Genomic DNA, 17,762 nt, shown 5'->3' with positions numbered 1-17,762 from the left:
AATGTTTCCCACAGGTATGGGGTACCCGGTTCTTCTGCAGAAGGGATGGATTCCTGTTCAGATTGCTAACAAATGTTCCCCACGTCACCTGGGTTGAGGCGGAGGCTCAGCCTATAGGAGGGCAAGTTCATTGTCTGCCCTTTGAGATGCTTCTGTTGCCTGAGTAAAGGTGTGGACACCATTATGATCACCATTTCACTGGAGAGGACACAGAGCCCACAGGGTTTAAGGCACTTGACCAAGGCCACTCTGTTTGTAAGGAGCTGGGATTCTAATCCAGACCTGCAAGCTTCACAGCTCACACCATCCTCCATAAAACAGCATGTCCACAGCTTCACCCAGAGTTTGTGAAACAGGAAATGGTAGATTAACAATGAGACTCCCGGACCACAGAGACCAGGCTTATTCTGTCCTTCTCCATTCAGCTCCCAGAGCAGATTCTTTCCCCCTTGTTTGCACCCTTTGACTTACATTTTTCTTCCCTTTTCTCTAGATCACTACCAAAATATGTCAGGATGAGCTTTTATTTCATTACTTCCCAATGTGCGCTGTAAAGGGTTGTTAGCTTGCATGAAATCAGGGGAAATCTTGTTCCCTGGGTTGGAAACGCCCTCATTACCCCAGTGAATGAAGCTGGTCAAGGCCTGCATCAAACCTTGATGGGGAGGGGGAAAGAAGAATCGCTTTTACTTGAAAGAAAAGTGACACCCTTAGAAGTGGCACTCTGAAGAAAGGCAGTGCTGTTCCTTCAGTGACTCATGTTTTTTCCTTGTAGAACTTGGCTGGGGAAGTCATCTTCAAGTTCAGGAAACCAGGTAACACTTTTACATTTTGAGTCCAGTTCTCCCTGTGCTCCTGTGGGCTGGGAAACCCAGTCCAGCGACACCGGGTGACTCGTCTCTCCTTGTGCTTTGGTGTGGGACATCAACAGAAAAACATGAACTGTACTTCCTGAAGAAAATGAAGAAACTGAAGAAAAGACACAGGGCCCAAGTGGAAATGTACAGAAGTGAGGAGAGCCTAAGCAGAGGGCCAATTTCTATGAGGCCTGCAGAGGAGATGGAAGAAGAAAGAGGTCAGGACCGGGCGTCCTCCACAGAGGAGAGCGGGCTGAGCCAGCAGGACAGATCTGCATCGGGTGACCAGATGTACGAGTCCAGAGAGGACTCTCCGCCAGGGTTAGAAGAAATGAAGGTCGACAGGGAGAACTCCTCAAAACCCTCCCTGAACCAGGAAAGTGTGGGGGCCCAAGAAGAGGAGGAGGAGGAAGAGGAGGAAGAGGAGGAAGAGGAAGCAGGGGAGAGCGAGGAAGAGGAGGCAAAGGGAAAAGAGGAGGAGGAGGAGAACAAAGAGGAGGAGGAGAACAAAGCGGAGGCGGCGGCAAAGGAAGAACAAGAGAGATTGTCTGTGTGTGAGGTAGGCCAGCAGCTGGTTCTTTCTTGGGAAGGAGAAACTGTGCTGAGTTCACTCTGTGTGAACCTCTCATATAGACTGGGGTCCCCCTGACCTGGTCTCCATAGAGGTGCATGTAAATAACTAGAAAAGTTCTGGGCTGTACCACTATAATGCAATAATAATGATAATAATAATAATAATAATAGGTGGGGAGAATATATAAAACTAGAACAGAACTAAACAAAAATATGTGCTGGGCCAGGCACAGTGGTGCAAGCCTGTAATCCCAGCAGCTCTAGAGGCTGAAGAAGGAGGATTTCAAGTTCAAAGCCAGCTTTAGCAAAAGCAAGGTGCTAGGCATCTCAGTGAGACCCTGTCTCTAAACAAAATACAAAATAGGGCTGGGAATGTGGCTCAGTGGTCGAGTGCCCCTGAGTTCAATCCCCAAAAAACATAAATCCTTCAAAAAACACAAAGTGCTGGGCCCAGGGTTGCACACTTATAATCCCAGCGAATTGGGAGGCTGAGACAGGTTTGAGGCTGATTGCACGTTTGAGGCCAGCCTCAGCAATTTAGCAAGACTCTGTCTCAAAATACAAAATAAAAGGGACTGGGGATGTGGTTCAGTTGGTAAAACGCCACTGGATTCAATTCCCAGTACTAAAACAAAACCAAACAAAACCCTACATATGTATTTTTTCCTTTTAATTGTTGTCAACAGGAATTCAATTCTTCAATCACAGCAATGATTTTTAAAAATGCACCTTCCTCTCCTACATCCCTGCAGCCCACTCTGAAGTCACCCTTCAACTTGGCTTTCTTCTTCCCTCCCTTGCTTCTGTCTTTCTCTGCCCTTCTGAGCTGTACAGGTGAACTCAGGCCCTCCTGCTCACCCCGGCGGTGTGCACAACCAGAGCAGCCTGGTGGAGACAGAGCAGTCATAGCTCCACCTGCCGGGGATGCTGGGTGGGCTTGGGCTCAGAGCTGACCTATTTCCTGATATTTGAAGAGAAATCAGGAACCCAGATTTTTATGTGGAACTTCTCATTTTTAAAAGCACTCTGTGTACATTGGGGGCGGCGGGAGGGTAGGCAATTATAGACATATTTGGCCCAAAGGTGTACAATCTTGCATGTCAGGTGATTGGCACCCTTAAGTCCCTCGGATGATGTGGATTCTGAAGTCTTGTTGCCTCTTTAGGGTGATGCCAAGGAAGACTATCTGGAGGAGTTCTCCTCCGAGGACATGGAGTCCTTCACAACCTCCAGTGGGAACAGATATTTTGTCTTCGTATCCCTGGAAGAAGAAGAAGAGGAGGAGGAGGGTTATAGGAGGCCCCATTCCACCTTCTCAACCCCACGCTTTGACAACACTTTCCACACTGAGTTCACAGAAAGAATGATAGTTCCGTCCACACTAATTTTAGAAATTAAGAAACAGTGAGTACAGAACTCTTTGATTCTCATTCTCTTGCTCAGAGATTTATTCACAGGTTAATATAAAAAAATAGATTACCTTTAGCTGAAAAAAAATTAAATGTAGGTAACTGAGGAAAACACAATAAAACATGATGAAAGTCCAGGAAATTATTTGCAGGCACAGACCTCCTAGGTGAGCGTGGTCCCCAACCCCTCCGGGCTGCTCTGTGGGCCTGGGCCTCCTATGCAGAAACAGTTTTCCCTGAAAGATGCTGTGGGTTCCTGGTACATCTTCTTTTGTTTTAATTCTATAGATATAAACCATAGGTATGAATAGATCATGTATGGTATTTTATGCTGATTCTTTGACAAACTCATGGCAGAAAACAGAACAATGAAGAATAAGGAAATGATCCCTAATCCCCCTCCACCATGCGACCAGCACACTGGTTTCATTAATGAGGTTTTTGGCATAAAAGTTAACTAGTGAGATCGAAATAAAACATACAGACTCAGTTACCTTTTTCTATGACCAGGTCCAAGACTGCTCCCCCTCTGGCTCTCACCTCGAACCACCTGGTAGGGCAGCAAGGATTACTCAGGGCTAGCAGGAGGGAGAGAGAGAGAGAGAGAGAGAGAGAGAGAGAGAGAGAGAGAGAGAGAGAACACGCCGGGGAGTAGCCTTTTATTGGGGAACAAGAGATTCAGGGGAGAATTCCATCCAATGAAGGTTGAGGGGGGCTGCACTCCAAGGTCAGGGTCAGTGATTGGCCCCCGGGGTCAGTGGTCAGTTACACCCCCACACGGACAGGCTCTCGCACCAGGAGAGGGCAGGAAAGCTCCGACACAGTTTAGCCAGGACGCCTCAGACCCAAACCGGGAGTTGCCCAGTCACATGTGAGAATGGCTCTCCACATCCCCCCACTGAGGAGTGACCTCTTCTAAGTCCCAAGTTTCTGGGCCTTTGTACTAGAAGAACAACAAATCTGAAAGTATGGATCGTAGGTGTATCATTTAATGAATCAAAAGTGGAAATTTGCCTTTGGCTTTTGAATGGTACTTCCATTGCCCTCGCGCCTCTACCATGTCATAGGTGGGACTAATCAGCTCACGATCCCCCGCCTGGCCCACCTCCCATATTCATAGGTGACAAGAGGCTGGAGATTGGGAGCAGGAGAAGGAAAGTCAGGCCTAAGGCTCTTTCTCCTGTACTTCAGGGTCACCTCATATCTAAAATGTCTCAACTCCAGTGTTATCCTGCCCACCACGGGTCTTCGCCTTGCCTCTCCAGAGCCCATACGACAAAGATCAACAGGGATCACTTGACAACTATTATTTACTGAGCATATTTAATTCCCTCAACAACTGTGAGAGAGGGACCGTAATGAACTCCGTTTTACAGATAAAAGTTAGTCATTTCGTCACGATCTCCATGATAGGAACCAGTTAGATCCAAGACACAAATCTATACCCTATTAATTCCAGAGTCTCACACCAACCACTGTGCCATTTGACCTTGTAACTAACTAGGAAAAAGTTCTGTGTCCAACTGATGGAATCTGCATATTGAAGAATAATCAATCTGAAACTGTGGCAGTCATAAGTGTAGCACTTAATGAATTGTCCAATGACAGCACACGTGGCACCCAGAGCCCACAGAAGCAGAACTGTTACCAACCCTCCAGGACACCATCAAATGGGCCCATTTCCAGTCCTGCCCTGTCTTTCCCAAGGATAAATATTTTAACTTCTGAGGTCATTTTATTTGCTTTGGAATTTTACGTTAAGTGAAATCATTCAGAACTCATTTTTTTAAATGCCAGGCTTCTTTCTTTATGTTTATAAAAGTTATATAATATCTTTGAATGTGGCTAGAATCCACTTTGTATCTCTGTGTGGTATCCCATTATAAATGCAATTCATTTTAATCCATTTTATTTATCCAGTCCACTGATGCACATTTGGATCTTTTCCAATTTGAGGATATACCAATAATGCTGCTCTGAACATTCTCATCCAAGTCTTTTTGGTGACCATGTGTCTACATTTCCATATATAACTCATAGAGAAAAGTCCTGAGTCATGGGGTATGTGTAGGTCCATCTTTAGGAGACGTGGCCTAAAGGTTGCCATCACGAGCTTTTGAAAGTGGTCCTAACAGTTTTACAATTTTAAACAAACAACATGTGAGAGTTCCACTTGCTGCACACCCTCAACAACAGTTGATATTGCCAGTGGTTTTTATTTTATTCCTTCTGGCATAATTGTAGTGGTATCTCATTGTTGGTTCAGTTTGCATTTTCCTGGTGAGTCATGATGTTATGCACCTTTTTGTACACTTGTTGGCCATCTGATTATTTTTTTTATGAAATGCCTAATGAAATCTTTTGTTTATATACTTTGTGATGGGTTGTCTGTCCTTTTTCTTATTAATTTATGGGAGTTTGTTAGATATCTCTGTATTTGCCTTTTATATAATTTCTTACTGTTTTTAAAGATGCATTTTTTTTAAAAAATTCGTTTTAGTTGTAGTTGGACACAGTACCTTTATTTTATTTTTATGTGGTGCTGAGGATCGAACTCAGGACCTCGCACATGCTAGGTGAACACTCTACCTCTAAGACACAACTCTAGCCCCTAAAGGCATCTTTTGGTGAACAGAAACTCTTATCTTAAATAAAATCCAATTTATTCATTTTTTTATTAGTTTACCTTGGTCCTCTATGTGAGATCTTTGCTTGCCCCAAGGTCACGAAAAGATTCTCCAATGTTATAAACTAGAGATGTTATTATTTTAAACTTCCATATTTAGATCTAAAGTCTCTGGGAACTGATCTTTTTATGGTGCAGGAGTGGAAATTCTTTTCTTTCCCCTATGGAGAACCAGTTGACCCGGGTCCTTCACAGAGAGACTGTGCTCTCCCCTACTGTCCACCATGCCTCTTCTCTATTTCTCTGTGTCTGTCTTTCCACAATGACTCCCAAACTGCCTGATTACTATAGCTTTATACGAGGTCTTAATATCTGGTAGCTTAAGTCCTCCAACTTCGTTCTGCTCCAAGGTTGTCTTCACAATTCTTGGCCCTTCTATTTTTATATAAATTTTAGAATCAGCTCATCTGTTTCCATTAGAAGATACCTGCTGAGATTTTTTTTCTTGCTATTGCATTGAATCAGCAGATAAATTTTGGGAGAACTGGTATCTTAACGGTATGTATTCGAAAAAACACAGTACATTTTTTAAAGAAAAATGATAAGCTGAGAAACAATATTTGTAATTCACATCACAGTGAACTGGCCTCACCTAGAAATTATTATTTTTTAAATAAAGAACAGCTACATAATAGAGAAATGAGCAAAAGATATGAAAAGATATCATACAGAAAAAGAAATGATGTCGTCAAACCGCATGGACATGTGCTCAGTCTCAATCATAACTATGACAAAATTGTCAAATTCAGAATTTTGACAATATACACTGAGGCTGTGGAGAAACAGTAACTATTATTTCTTGCTGGTGGAAATACAGTTCAGCCATAGCTACCAGAACCCACAAATGTATTTTAATCTCTGATCCAGCAATTCTAGTTCAGGGCATTTATCCTATAGAGTTGCCTCTTCACTTGACATATGTACAAGGTTATTCATCACAGTGTTCTGATAAGAACGAAAGGTCTGAAACCATCTGAAGTCCTCCAGCAACTGAGTAAATGCTGGTCCCTCCACACACTGAGATAGGAGGTAATTGGGAAATAAAATGAGGGCAGCATTGGGGTCTCCAAATGGAAAGGTCTCTTACTGGTCATGATTGCTGGGAGGGCTGACCTTGCTGTTTGCTCCCTCAGACTTCGAATTGGCTTCTTTGAGCACCTAGAGAAGTGGTTTGACCAATGTGCCCTCAGTGCCCGGGTCTTCGTGGCCTCCAAGATTGATGAGTTGGATTCAGAGCTGGAGCTACAACTGCACCTGCACCAGCCAAGACTCCAGCACATTGAGAAGGACATCCACAATGTCAGGGCAGGTGTGAACTGTCCCCAGACCCCTCTAGAGTGTCTGCTCTCCTGTGGCCCCGGGTTTGTTAACTGTCCCACTTTGCCCCATATAACACTTAGGATGTTTCCTCACATCAGGGAAGACATGCATGGGGCCGTGGACCTCCCAGGCTTGAAAAGAAAGGGGGTGCTCAGAATCCCCCATTCAAGTTGATTTTTTCTCATTTGGGGGGGCAGAACCCAGGGCCTATGTGCCCTGGGCAAGCATTCTACCACCCAGCTGCTCCCCCAGCCCCTCAAGATTTTTTTTATGATCTATTTCTTTCCCCCTTCCTTCCTTCCTTCCTTCCTTCCCTCCTTCCTTCCTTCCCTCCTTCCTTCCTTCCTCCTTCCTTCCTTCCAAAGGGTATCAGATGCTAAAATGAAGAGTGTTGTTCTGTTATAGCTCTTGGATTTCAGATCAGTTACACACCTGCATGGTGAATGTTCTAGAGACAAGTCCATAGCTTAGGAATTAGAATTCTTAGGGTCAATTTCCTTTGGCTGTGTGACTCTGGCCAGGTTACTTGACCTGTCTGTCTTCTCCCTCATCTGCAGAAAAGAGTGTTGGAGGTGGTAATTAAGCCTCCTAAAATGGTATAGTGAGGAGTTGTAAGCACTTAGTGCAAGTTACAGCCTCCAAAATGTGGTGGCCCTTCTTTCCCCCTTATCATTTAACATACTTAAAAAGAAATGCCAGTTCTTTCTTATGTGGTGGACTTTTTTAATGGGGAAACACAATTCTAGTAGGATCCTTCAGTGAACCCTGATGGTTTTTCACTTGAATCATATTCCAAGGTTCACTATAGCCCTTCAGAGCTAGCAGAGATCCCTGACCCAATACCTTCCAAACCCTGCTGCCCAGAGGAGTGAAAGTCCAGTCCAAGTTCTTCCTACTCCATCTTGGAGGCCAGTTTGAATTTGGACTCACTGGACTTGAGTATCCACTGGTGTCAAGGAACAAACCCAGACTGCCTGGCTTTGTATTGTGTTCCCTGCAGACTCGCTCACCTAGAACAGCCCTCCATCCCCCGAGCTCCCGCTTCCTGGCCCAGCAGAGCTCCTCTCCAGTGAGATCTCCAGTGACCTCTCTGAGATCAGTGCCCATTTCCAGCCTGAACCCTGGTGAGGGCAACTGTGGCAGGGCAAGGGACCTAGATTGCCCTGGGAGAGGCAGCCTGTGGACACTGCTCCACGAAAGGAAAGCGCAGAGGTGGCTCAGGTCCCAGAGGACCCCATCCTCATCCTCATCTCCTCATCCTCTTGCAGCTGAGCTCTTGCTTCACCAAGAGCAGTTGGACAGACACTGTGCTGGAGTGACAGAGACGCTCAAGAAGGAGAGGCTGATGTTCTGCCAGTTCCAAGAAGAGCTAAACACGCGGAGCAAAAACTTCCGCCGCAAGATCTCCGATATGGAGTACAACTTTTTGAATGCCACCAAAAGCCAAAAGTAAGGAGCTGTGATTCTCCCTCCCAGCTGCCTGGCTCTAGAAGCCCAACCAGGCTGCTGCTTGAAAGGGGGAAGGAGGCACTCAGGGTCCTGCTTCTGAGCTGATCTCCTCCCAAGATTCAGAGTTGAACCCTGGGCAACATCGGGTGGTGGGGGCAGTGAGCAGCCAGGGACAGGAGAGGCTCATACACACAGTAGCACGCCAGGTGCCGACACATGCCCTGAAATGTCAATGGCGGGAAAGACCATTACCCTGTGAGAGAGTCAGGAAGGAATCCCAGCAGGAGGCACCCTGGCTTAGGATGGAAAAAGGGGGGAAGGGCTGAGTTCTCCAGAAAAGCAGCACTGGCCAGAAGTAGGGCTATGGTCTGGGCAGAGCAAGGGGCTCCAGGAAGGCCACTCGGGATGTGAGATGGTGGCCTCAGTCAGATCACAGGAAGGACCTTGGCAGGTGTCTGAGCTGTCAAAGGGCAGTGAGTTCTGGTGGGTTTTATAAAGAGGACACCGGCAGGTTGGTCTTTTGAGAGAGCGTGGAGTAGGGGAGCCGTAAGGGAGCTGTGATGGAGCAGGTCAGAGAGTCGCTGGACTGGAAGGGCTGGGATTCTTTGACTGGTTTGCTGACAGAAGTCAGAGGAAAGAAGGGAAAGCCCTGTGCTCCCCAGAGTGACACGCTGTGTCCTGCATACATGGGGCATTTTGGAATCCTTCCTAGCTCCCCTTTGTGAATCAGAGAAGCTGGGCGTGGTTTGGTGGCTCCACAGCTGGGCGCTGGGTGGAGCTCGAGCAGCATCCCAGGGTGCCCACCCACGCCCAGGACATCACCACGTCTCCCAGGCTGGTCACCATCTCCACCTGCCCCTTCTCTGTCCCCGCAGGCTGGCCATTCTCAACAGCACACTGCACCGGGAGCTGCTTAGCTATGTGGATGTCATCCAGGTGTCCCTGCGCAGCTTCCGGCAGTACTTGGAGGAGAGTCTGGGCAAACTCCGTTTCACCAACATTGACTACATCAAGCACTGCAGGTGGGAGCCAGCATCAGGGCCCCTGCTGGCCATCAGAGCTGCCCTGTGGGGAGGTGATCTTGTGACTCCCTTAACTTTTTTTTTTTTTTTTTAAAGAGAGAGTGAGAGACAGAGAGAGAGAGAGAGAGAGAGAATTTTTTTTTTAAATCTTTATTTTTTTTTAGTTTTTGGCGGGCACAACATCTTTGTATGTGGTGCTGAGGATCGAACCCGGGCCGCACGCATGCCAGGCGAGCGCGCTACCACTTGAGCCACATCCCCAGCCCCGACTCCCTTAACTTTTTATCGTGCCAAAATATGTGTAACTTAAAGTTTGCCATGTTGACCATTTTTAAATGAACCGTTCATTGGCATTAAATGCATTGTTGTGCAACTGTCACCACCAGCCACCTCTAGAACTTTTTACCTTCACAAGTCTGAAACTCTGTTAGTCACAGTTTAAACATGAACTCCTCATTCCCTTCCCTGAACATTGGGCCACCAGCATTTGACCTTCCATTTCTGTTGATTTGACTACTCCAGGTACCTCATGTAAAGGGGAATCATGCAGTATGTGTCCTTTCGCATCTGGTATATCTCACTAGCACACATAGCACCTTCAAGCTTTGCCGGTGTTGTATCACATATCAAAATTTTCTTTTCAAGGTTGAATAGTATTCCATTATGTATTTATGCCACATATTGTTTATCCGGTTGTTTATCAGTTGGAATTTGAGTTGTTTCTACCTCTTGGCTCTTGTGAATTAAGAATTTGAGGAACATTGGTGTACAATCTATTTGAAGTTCTGCTTTCCATCTTTTATATTGCCAGAAGTGGAACTACTGGATCAGATGGTAATTCCTTGATTTTTTTTTTTAATTTCACGATTTTTAAAGGAATCATCATACTATTTTCCACAGCAGCTGCCCCATTCTACATTCCCACTAGTAATATACAAAGGCTCCAATTTCTCTACATCCTCACTAACACTTATGGGTATTTTTTATAGTAGATATTTTAATGGATATAAGGTAATATCACATTGTGGTTTTGATTGTATTTTCCTAATTATTATTCTTTCCCCATATTTCCCCCATGATCTTAATTTGCTCCAACATGAAAATAATCCTGGATTTAGTCTTTGACATTTGTAGCTTGGTTATATTCTTTTTATAAAAAATCCTATTATTATTATGAAATTAAACATTTTTTACCCATTATAATATAATCAAACACAGAAGTGAAAAATGGAGCCCTCCAAAAATAAAATTTCTATGTGTTATACATAAGCAATGGTTGCTAGTTTTGTACAGAAATGGAATCAGAATCCTGGTACACATGCTGACTTGTGGTTCCCTTCCATTACAAACAAATCATGGTAGGCGTCTTCCATGTTGGCATTTGCAAGATTGCATTTATTTAAATATTATTAACATTTTTATGAATATAAATATAGAGCTTTTAAAGAGAATTTGGAAAGTTGCAAAAACTAGAATTATCATTTGACATGTTATGCATCTCTATCCTGAGTAGCTTTATCACTCTTTTATAAAGCTTCATTCTTGCTTATTTCTTTCTAGTGTCCTTCCTATTCACTGATGCCCTCTATAACTGTGTTCAATCTCCTGATAAATGTTTTCACTGAGTTTTTAATTTTAATAAGTATAATTTCTACTTCTAGTTTTATTTGAGTCTTTTTTCAAAACTGGCAGCTCTCTGCTCATATTTTCAAGTTTCTCTTTTAATTTCTTTAAAATCTTGCACTTAATTATTTATAATTATGTAGGATAAATTCTAATATCTGAGGTCTTTGTGGGGAGTGTTTTCTGTTCTCTAATGTCTTTCTGGTTCTCATTTATGGCATCTTGTTTCCTTATAAGAGTACTCAATCTGACCAACCAACAAAAGTGGCAAGCCTGCCCCGGTCACAGGTGTCTCCTCCTGTGCCTGTGCCACCTGCATTTATTTTTTCATGATCTTGCACCTTTGATCTGAAACCTAGATTAAAAGTGTGTATTGGGCTGGGGTCATGGCTCAGTGATAGAATGCTCACCTAGCACATGTGAGGCACTGGGTTCTATCCTCAGCACCACATTAAAAAAAAATGAAATAAAGATACTGTGTGTCCACCTACAACTAAAAAATAAATATTAAAAAAAGTGTGTATCTACCCCAGTATTTGGGATGGGGTAGAACTTTCAGGTCTGATTGTTGGCTTTTATTTCCCTCCAATTATTTTCAGATTGTTTTCAGAGGGAGGCAACTTTTCCCCTGAGGAAATGAACTCACTGTGTAACCGTCTGGAGAAGGAAGCTACCCGGATAGAATATGTCGAAAGTTTAATCATGGTCAACATGGAGAAGATGGAGAACGAGTACCTGGACCAGGTGGGGGAGCCCTGCCTACCCTCCAGATGGGCTTCCAGGACAGCCCATCACAGGTGTCATGTTTCTGCCTAAGCAATAATTTAGCCTGTCCCCTCCTCTTCCAGAGTTCAAAGTTCCAGATTAACCAAGTCCCTGCTTTCTTTGTAGGCCAATGATATCATCAACAGATTTGAGAGTAAATTCCATAACCTGTCTGTGGACCTTATTTTCATAGAGAAAATCCAGCGATTGATGACAAATCTGCAAGTGAACATCAAGTGCCAGGTAGGACAGATGCATTCTCCATGCAGTGGGTATCAATCGCACACACCTGCATGCTGAGCACTGCCCAGGTGCGGGGAGGCCATGTGGTGTCAGTCCTGTGGACTTGCGTTTCAGCTGAGAAGGCAGAAATGAAATCTTAGCCCCTACCATTCACTGAGTCATTGTGCACCATACATTGTGCTAATCGGCTTATTTTAATTAGCAGTGATAGTCTTCACAAAAACTCTTAGGAGGCAAGTGCTGTTTTTAATCCCCATTTTAGAGATAAAGCAGCTGAGGCATAGAGCAATTCCATCTTAGGCAGGAAGATGGAGCTCTTAATGGTGGAGCCAAGATGTGAACTCAGGTCTGACTGGCACCAGAGATTGTAGCCTTAACCACAGACAGGACATCTGTGCTCTAAAGGGGAAAGAGGGGAGGATTGAACCTAATCTGGGAAAGCAGGGCTTCCTGAGACTTGAGGAAGCCAGACAGGAGAGTGGAGAACAGAATGTACTGGAGACATGATGGAAAAGTCCCCTGAGGTGCTGGTGCCAAGTGAAACCACAGTGAGATTGAACCAGGTGCAGTGGCACATGCCTGTAATCCCAGCGGCTCCGGAGGCTGAGGTAGGAGGATTGCAAGTTGAAAGTCAGCCTCAGCAACTTAGTGAGGCCCTAAGCAACCCAATGAGACCCTGTCTCTAAATAAAATATGAAAAAAAGGCTGGGAATGTAGCTTAGGGGTTAAGTGCCCCTGAGTTCAATTCCCAGTACCAAAAAAAAAAAAAAAAAAAAAAAATGGAATTGAAAGGGAATAGAGAGCCGAGGCTGGAAAGATCAGCAGGTCAGCAGAGTCCTGGTCAGGCAAAGGGCCAAGGAGGGTTAGATGGGTCTGGGTGCTCAGGAACACATTTCAGGAAGGTCACCTGCCTGCTAGCTTCCCAAAGTTGGCAGTGAGCAGGAGTGAGGCAGGGGTATGAGGCTGAGACTGAGAAGATCACTATTCTTGGCTGGATGAGGTATCAGCAGGAACATGCTCAATTCCAGAATTGAGAGGCTGTGGAAAAGGTGGGATATGGGTGAACTGGACATGAGGGGCCTGGACCAGCCACCTTGGTCAGCACACCATTCAGGGAACAGTGTTTGAGGACTCACTGGCTAGGACCAGCAGAGCTGAGAAGAACAGGCCTATCTTCTGGGAATGACAGGTGCATTCCAGTAAAAGAAGCAATGGCTGAGGTCTCAGGCTGTGAAGCAGTCCAGCCTCCTGTCCCTGTCACCCCAGGAGTGGGAATCATACAAGTAACTGGTAAGATTGTGGCCCCAGTAAATGAGCTAACGTCTGCAAAGCTCATGTTCCCTGGTGCAGAGTGAGTCTTCAGTGAAGTCAGGCCTTGGTGGAGGTCCCCATGCCAGAAGTGGTGGAGAGGGTGCAGCTTTAGAGAACAGGACCAAGGGCCAGGGCACCCCTGCCCTGTTTAAGGGACACATTCCTAATGGACTTCCTGCTGGTGTTGGCACAGATTCCTTTTCTGAGCTGGTAATAGGCTGTTCACCATATGTGGGGCTTATGTTTTTAGTAACAAGTATCATAAGTAACATGCATTTCTACCATGCACAATATTAGAAATATAGAACAAATAAATACACCCAGGAGATGATAATCCATAAGTCTACCACAGAGTCACAACTCCTGTTTAAGATTTGATTTATTGTTAAGACTCTTTCCTATGTGATAGGGTAGGGGTGTATCCAGGTTGGCTATTACACAACTTCATAAGCTGTGTACCCTTTAAAGGTCCCTCATAAACACCTTTTGAAGGGTTTCCCTCTTGTGGCTGTGCTGCCACTTTCCCTTGTGTATTTCTTTGGGGACTTGCATGGTGTTCCCTTTTTGTCAGGATGCCAGGACTGAGAGAGAGGCACTTGCCCAGGACACTCGGCCTGTGCCCTTGGGTGCCTCCTGCAAGTTGGAGCGTGGGGTCAGAGCCTGGACATCCCAACGCTCTTTATGCCTTCTGCTGGCTTGTGCAGACTGGTGCCGAACTCTGGGATTCCAGTTTCATTTAAGCCTTATCCTTTTGTTAGAAAAAATTTTTTTAACAGGGCTGGGGCTGTAGCTCGGTGGTAAAGTGCTTGCTTAGTGTGGGTTTGATTCTCAGCACTTCATAAAAACAAATAAATAAAATAAAGGTTAAACTCTTTAAAATTTTTTTAAATAAAAAATTTGTCTTGATCTGGTTTCTGGTATAACTGTCCATGGTTTCATATTTTTATATTTCATATTTTTGGTGCTTAATCAATTTCTCAGATATACTTTGCCGAACATTTTTTTCCAATCACAATATGTATTCTAGAAACAAAATCTTGGAACCTCTGTTCTTCTAGGTGGCAAAGTCCAATTTGCAAGCAGATGGATTAAATTCTTCTCTGAAACAGCTTCAACAACAAATAGAAACTTGTCGAGACCCAAAGGGAGATAAGACAGTGAGTGCTCGCTAGATTCTACTTGGGAATATTTGAGGTGTTATGGTAGAGTCATAAATTAAAAAAAAAATAAGCTTAAATCTGGGCACAGGATTTCTCTATTACAAGCAGGGGTGTGGTGTGCTGAGTCTTCCTATCAACCCTGTGATGGAACCAAGGCAGGAGAAGAAGAGAATTCAGCTGGTATCCCCACCCATGACCAGCCAGGCACATGCACAGAGTCCAGTGGGAGCCTGGGTCTGGCTCTGTGGGCCCTGCTCCCCCTGTGGATGCCGCCAAGCATCCATCTTTAGACTGAAGACTCAGCCTCGCCCCAAGTGAATGACAGGAGCAGGGCTCTGCCCTCCCATCAATACTTTTCATTTGAGCTTTCAATCGCTTCTTTTGGTAACAGCTGATTCTCTTTATTTAAGCAAAAAGTCTGAAATGGAGCCAAGTTTGGCCCCAGTGTGGTTCTGAGGTTCCCTCGGTCCCTAATCAGCAGGTCAGGTCTTTGGACACCTCCACGCTTGTCCTCCTTCCACAAGTGCCCCATTGCACATGTGCCCTGGTCATGCAAGGAACCTCATCTTGGCAGTTCCCCCAGATGCCACCAGAACCAGAGGCCCCCATGCCAGGATCCTGAGTGGGAGACTTCCTCCTCACCCTTTCCTGCCACTTTTCCTCTATCTCAGTGACTGGGAGTTGTGGTTCTGTTGTTGTTCATACTGAAAGAACATTGATTTTTCTCTCTGTACTGCTTATTCTTGCACAGTCATGCATGAGCCTTAAGAAAAGTTCAAAGATGCACCGAGCATAGTGTGCAGGATAAATGTTGCTCTATTTTCATTTTCTATCAAGACCTCAACCCTGTTATGAACAATCACGCGTGTTTCTGCACATCTGCTGAGCTAACTTGCACTGCACAACCCACACGATGAGCAAAGTGAGCAAAGTGCTTCCTGTAGTTTGCCCAGGGCTTGCCTGGGCTCCCTTATAAGCCCACCCACTGGGGAGAACGGGTTAACCTGCCACGATCTTTCCACAGGTTCTTTAGGGCAAGCTCTGCCTCTCTGCAGAAAATGGTTTAGTCTCTCACATTTCCTCTCCTACCAGGGTGTCAAGGGGGTTTATCCAGCCTCCTGGCCAGGTGGAAAGAACGAGCTTGGGTGTGCAGGTGTTTCTGTGTTGATGGAGAAGTATCGTCTATGTAACAGTAATTAGGAGTAATTAGGAGGCCTTGGGTATGTAGTGAGGTGAAGATGGCTGAGGGCGCATCCCTGTGCACCTGTAGGGTGCTGCTTCAAGGGGGATGCCTGTTAGATGTTGCCATGGAGATGGCCAGTCTGCCCTCCTGCCCACTTCTACAACTGGACTAAATGTTTCCTTCTAAACATAGAACTATAGAGCTAAAGGACACCCCAGAGAACATTCCATGATGTCCCTATCTTAGGTGGAGACTTAATCAAGCAAGTTTAAATCCCTTGCCCAGAGTTGAACCTATGGCAGGGACAGAGTTCTCCAGGTCCCATCAGTAAAGGATTTGCTACCCCAGTGCAGCCACCCGAGAGCCCAGCCCAGCCCTGTCCCTGCGGTGCCAGTGGAACCCACCTGCCCTCCGCAGGCTGCCTCCTTACAGCCTTCGTCTTCCGTGTTCCCTCTAGACGGTAACCGCCGAAGACCTCCTGGGTTTTGTCAGAACTTGGAAAGAACAACTGAGCCAGAGGATTAAGTACCTCAACTGCAGCCTGGCCATGGTGTCAATGTCTCAGGACATCTATGTGGTAGGTGTGGCATGGGGTGGTAGGGTGGTGAGCTGTCGTCCAGGTTCCCAGGAACCCCACAGGCCTTAATGGCACCTCCCAGACCTCCCCTGGATTTATAGGATGGTGTGGAAAGGTGACATGCCATGAAGTCTGATAAGAGTTCCAGTACCAAATGGGTCACTTCCTTGCACTGGTGTCTTAGGAGACCCCTCACCTCCTGGCATCACCACCTGTCTCTATCAGGCCCCTCAAGTTAGCCTGTGCATAGGCTCTTGGGCCAGTCCCATGCCAGCCTCAGCCACTTCCTTTCAACCCACACCATGAACAGCTACCAGCTTCTCCAGTCTCACCCCACCATCTCATCCAAACCCCTGTCTTTTGCCCATCTGGCCAGACATGTCCTCCCATATCCCCATATCATCCATTTCCTGACCTGCAACCAGACCAAACATCAGAAGAGCTGGTCTGCTGCGTCACTCCCCTGCTCTCAGAGTCAAGTCCATACCCTTTAACAGGATACACAGAATAGCCTCTGTGTCCCCTTCAACCCTCTCCCCCCGCCTAGATATCACTTGCCATAAAATCTTCTTACCCTCTGATCTGGGTGGGGGGTCTCCTGCCCTGTAACACCTTCCACTTCCCCATGAGCCCACAGAGCATGTGGCAAGGTCTCTAGGACAGGGACTTGCTGCCTGAGACAGGAAGCTCTGTGAGGGCAGAGCCTTCGCTCACCTCCCATGAGGATTTGACCCAAGGAGCACCCAGCCATCAGCCAGGGGAGGTCACAGAGCTGAATGCTGCAAGAACAGAGTGCCTCAGGGTCTCACACTGCCCAGCTCTGCCACCCTTCCTTCTGTGGGAAGCTTTACTTACCCTGCAGACTGTGCTAACCATCCATTTGCTCTGTTACTGTGCCTTGCATGACAGAGGCTCCAAGGTCCAGCCTGGGTCCTTCCTTCAGGGGGCTGGTGGGAGAGGAGACTTGGAGTAAAACAGAGAACAGAAGAACTGATTGCTCACAGGGCTGGGGCTAGGGCTCAGAGGTAGAGCACTTGCCTAGCACGTGTGAGGCCCTGGGTTCAAGCCTCAGCACCACATAAAAATAAATAAATAAAATTTAAGGTATTAAAAAAAAAAGAACTGAGTGCTCGCTGGGGGTACTGGTTCCACCCTTGTTCTGAACTGGCCCCTGGATCAGCCTTGCCTTCTTTCACTTCCTCGCCCATTTGTTCCAAAACATCGCCTGGGCACCTCTGCCGCAGCCATGCAGGTCGCACTCCATCTCACAGAAGATGCTAGAGCTTTTCCTGCAGAGCACTGGTCCCAATTTTGACTAAGCATTTATTTGTCTTAAGTGTGCCTAAACTGTAAGCTTCATAAAGGCCTTGGTGACTTTTGCACTTCTGTGTCCCCAGGATACTGGCAGAGCCTGGTGGAGAGCAGGCATTCAGAAAGCATTTCTAAAGGCATGAGTGAGCGAGTGAATGAATGAGCGCCTTCTAGGGGAGGGACCACCACCTTTTGATAGGTGTGAAAACAGGCTCCAGGGGCCGCCAAGTTGCCTCCAGCCACCTCTTGGACAAGGTGGCAACAGTGTGAATC

At 46.0% G+C, this 17,762-nt stretch overlaps 1 protein-coding gene across 1 annotated transcript in view; it reads left to right on the top strand.

Moving 5' to 3' along the window:
- Positions 1-17,762, top strand: part of CCDC180 (coiled-coil domain containing 180) — a gene marked incomplete at its 3' end in the record, with an annotated part of 70,494 nt that overhangs the window by 30,690 nt on the left and 22,042 nt on the right. Inside the window, exons 17-26 of the mRNA XM_081280033.1 lie at positions 776-815; positions 932-1,416; positions 2,596-2,834; positions 6,659-6,834; positions 8,114-8,294; positions 9,170-9,316; positions 11,539-11,683; positions 11,831-11,947; positions 14,317-14,415; positions 16,059-16,178. Coding sequence (XP_081136159.1) covers positions 776-815; positions 932-1,416; positions 2,596-2,834; positions 6,659-6,834; positions 8,114-8,294; positions 9,170-9,316; positions 11,539-11,683; positions 11,831-11,947; positions 14,317-14,415; positions 16,059-16,178 — 1,749 coding nt within the window. The remainder of the gene's footprint in view (positions 1-775; positions 816-931; positions 1,417-2,595; positions 2,835-6,658; positions 6,835-8,113; positions 8,295-9,169; positions 9,317-11,538; positions 11,684-11,830; positions 11,948-14,316; positions 14,416-16,058; positions 16,179-17,762) is intronic.

This window comes from Spermophilus citellus (assembly GCF_964194105.1).
Source record: "Spermophilus citellus genome assembly, chromosome: 2".
NCBI classification, from domain to species: Eukaryota; Metazoa; Chordata; class Mammalia; order Rodentia; family Sciuridae; genus Spermophilus; species Spermophilus citellus.
Note: the sequence above shows the minus strand (reverse complement) of the source record. Positions and strands in the feature narration are given on the sequence as shown.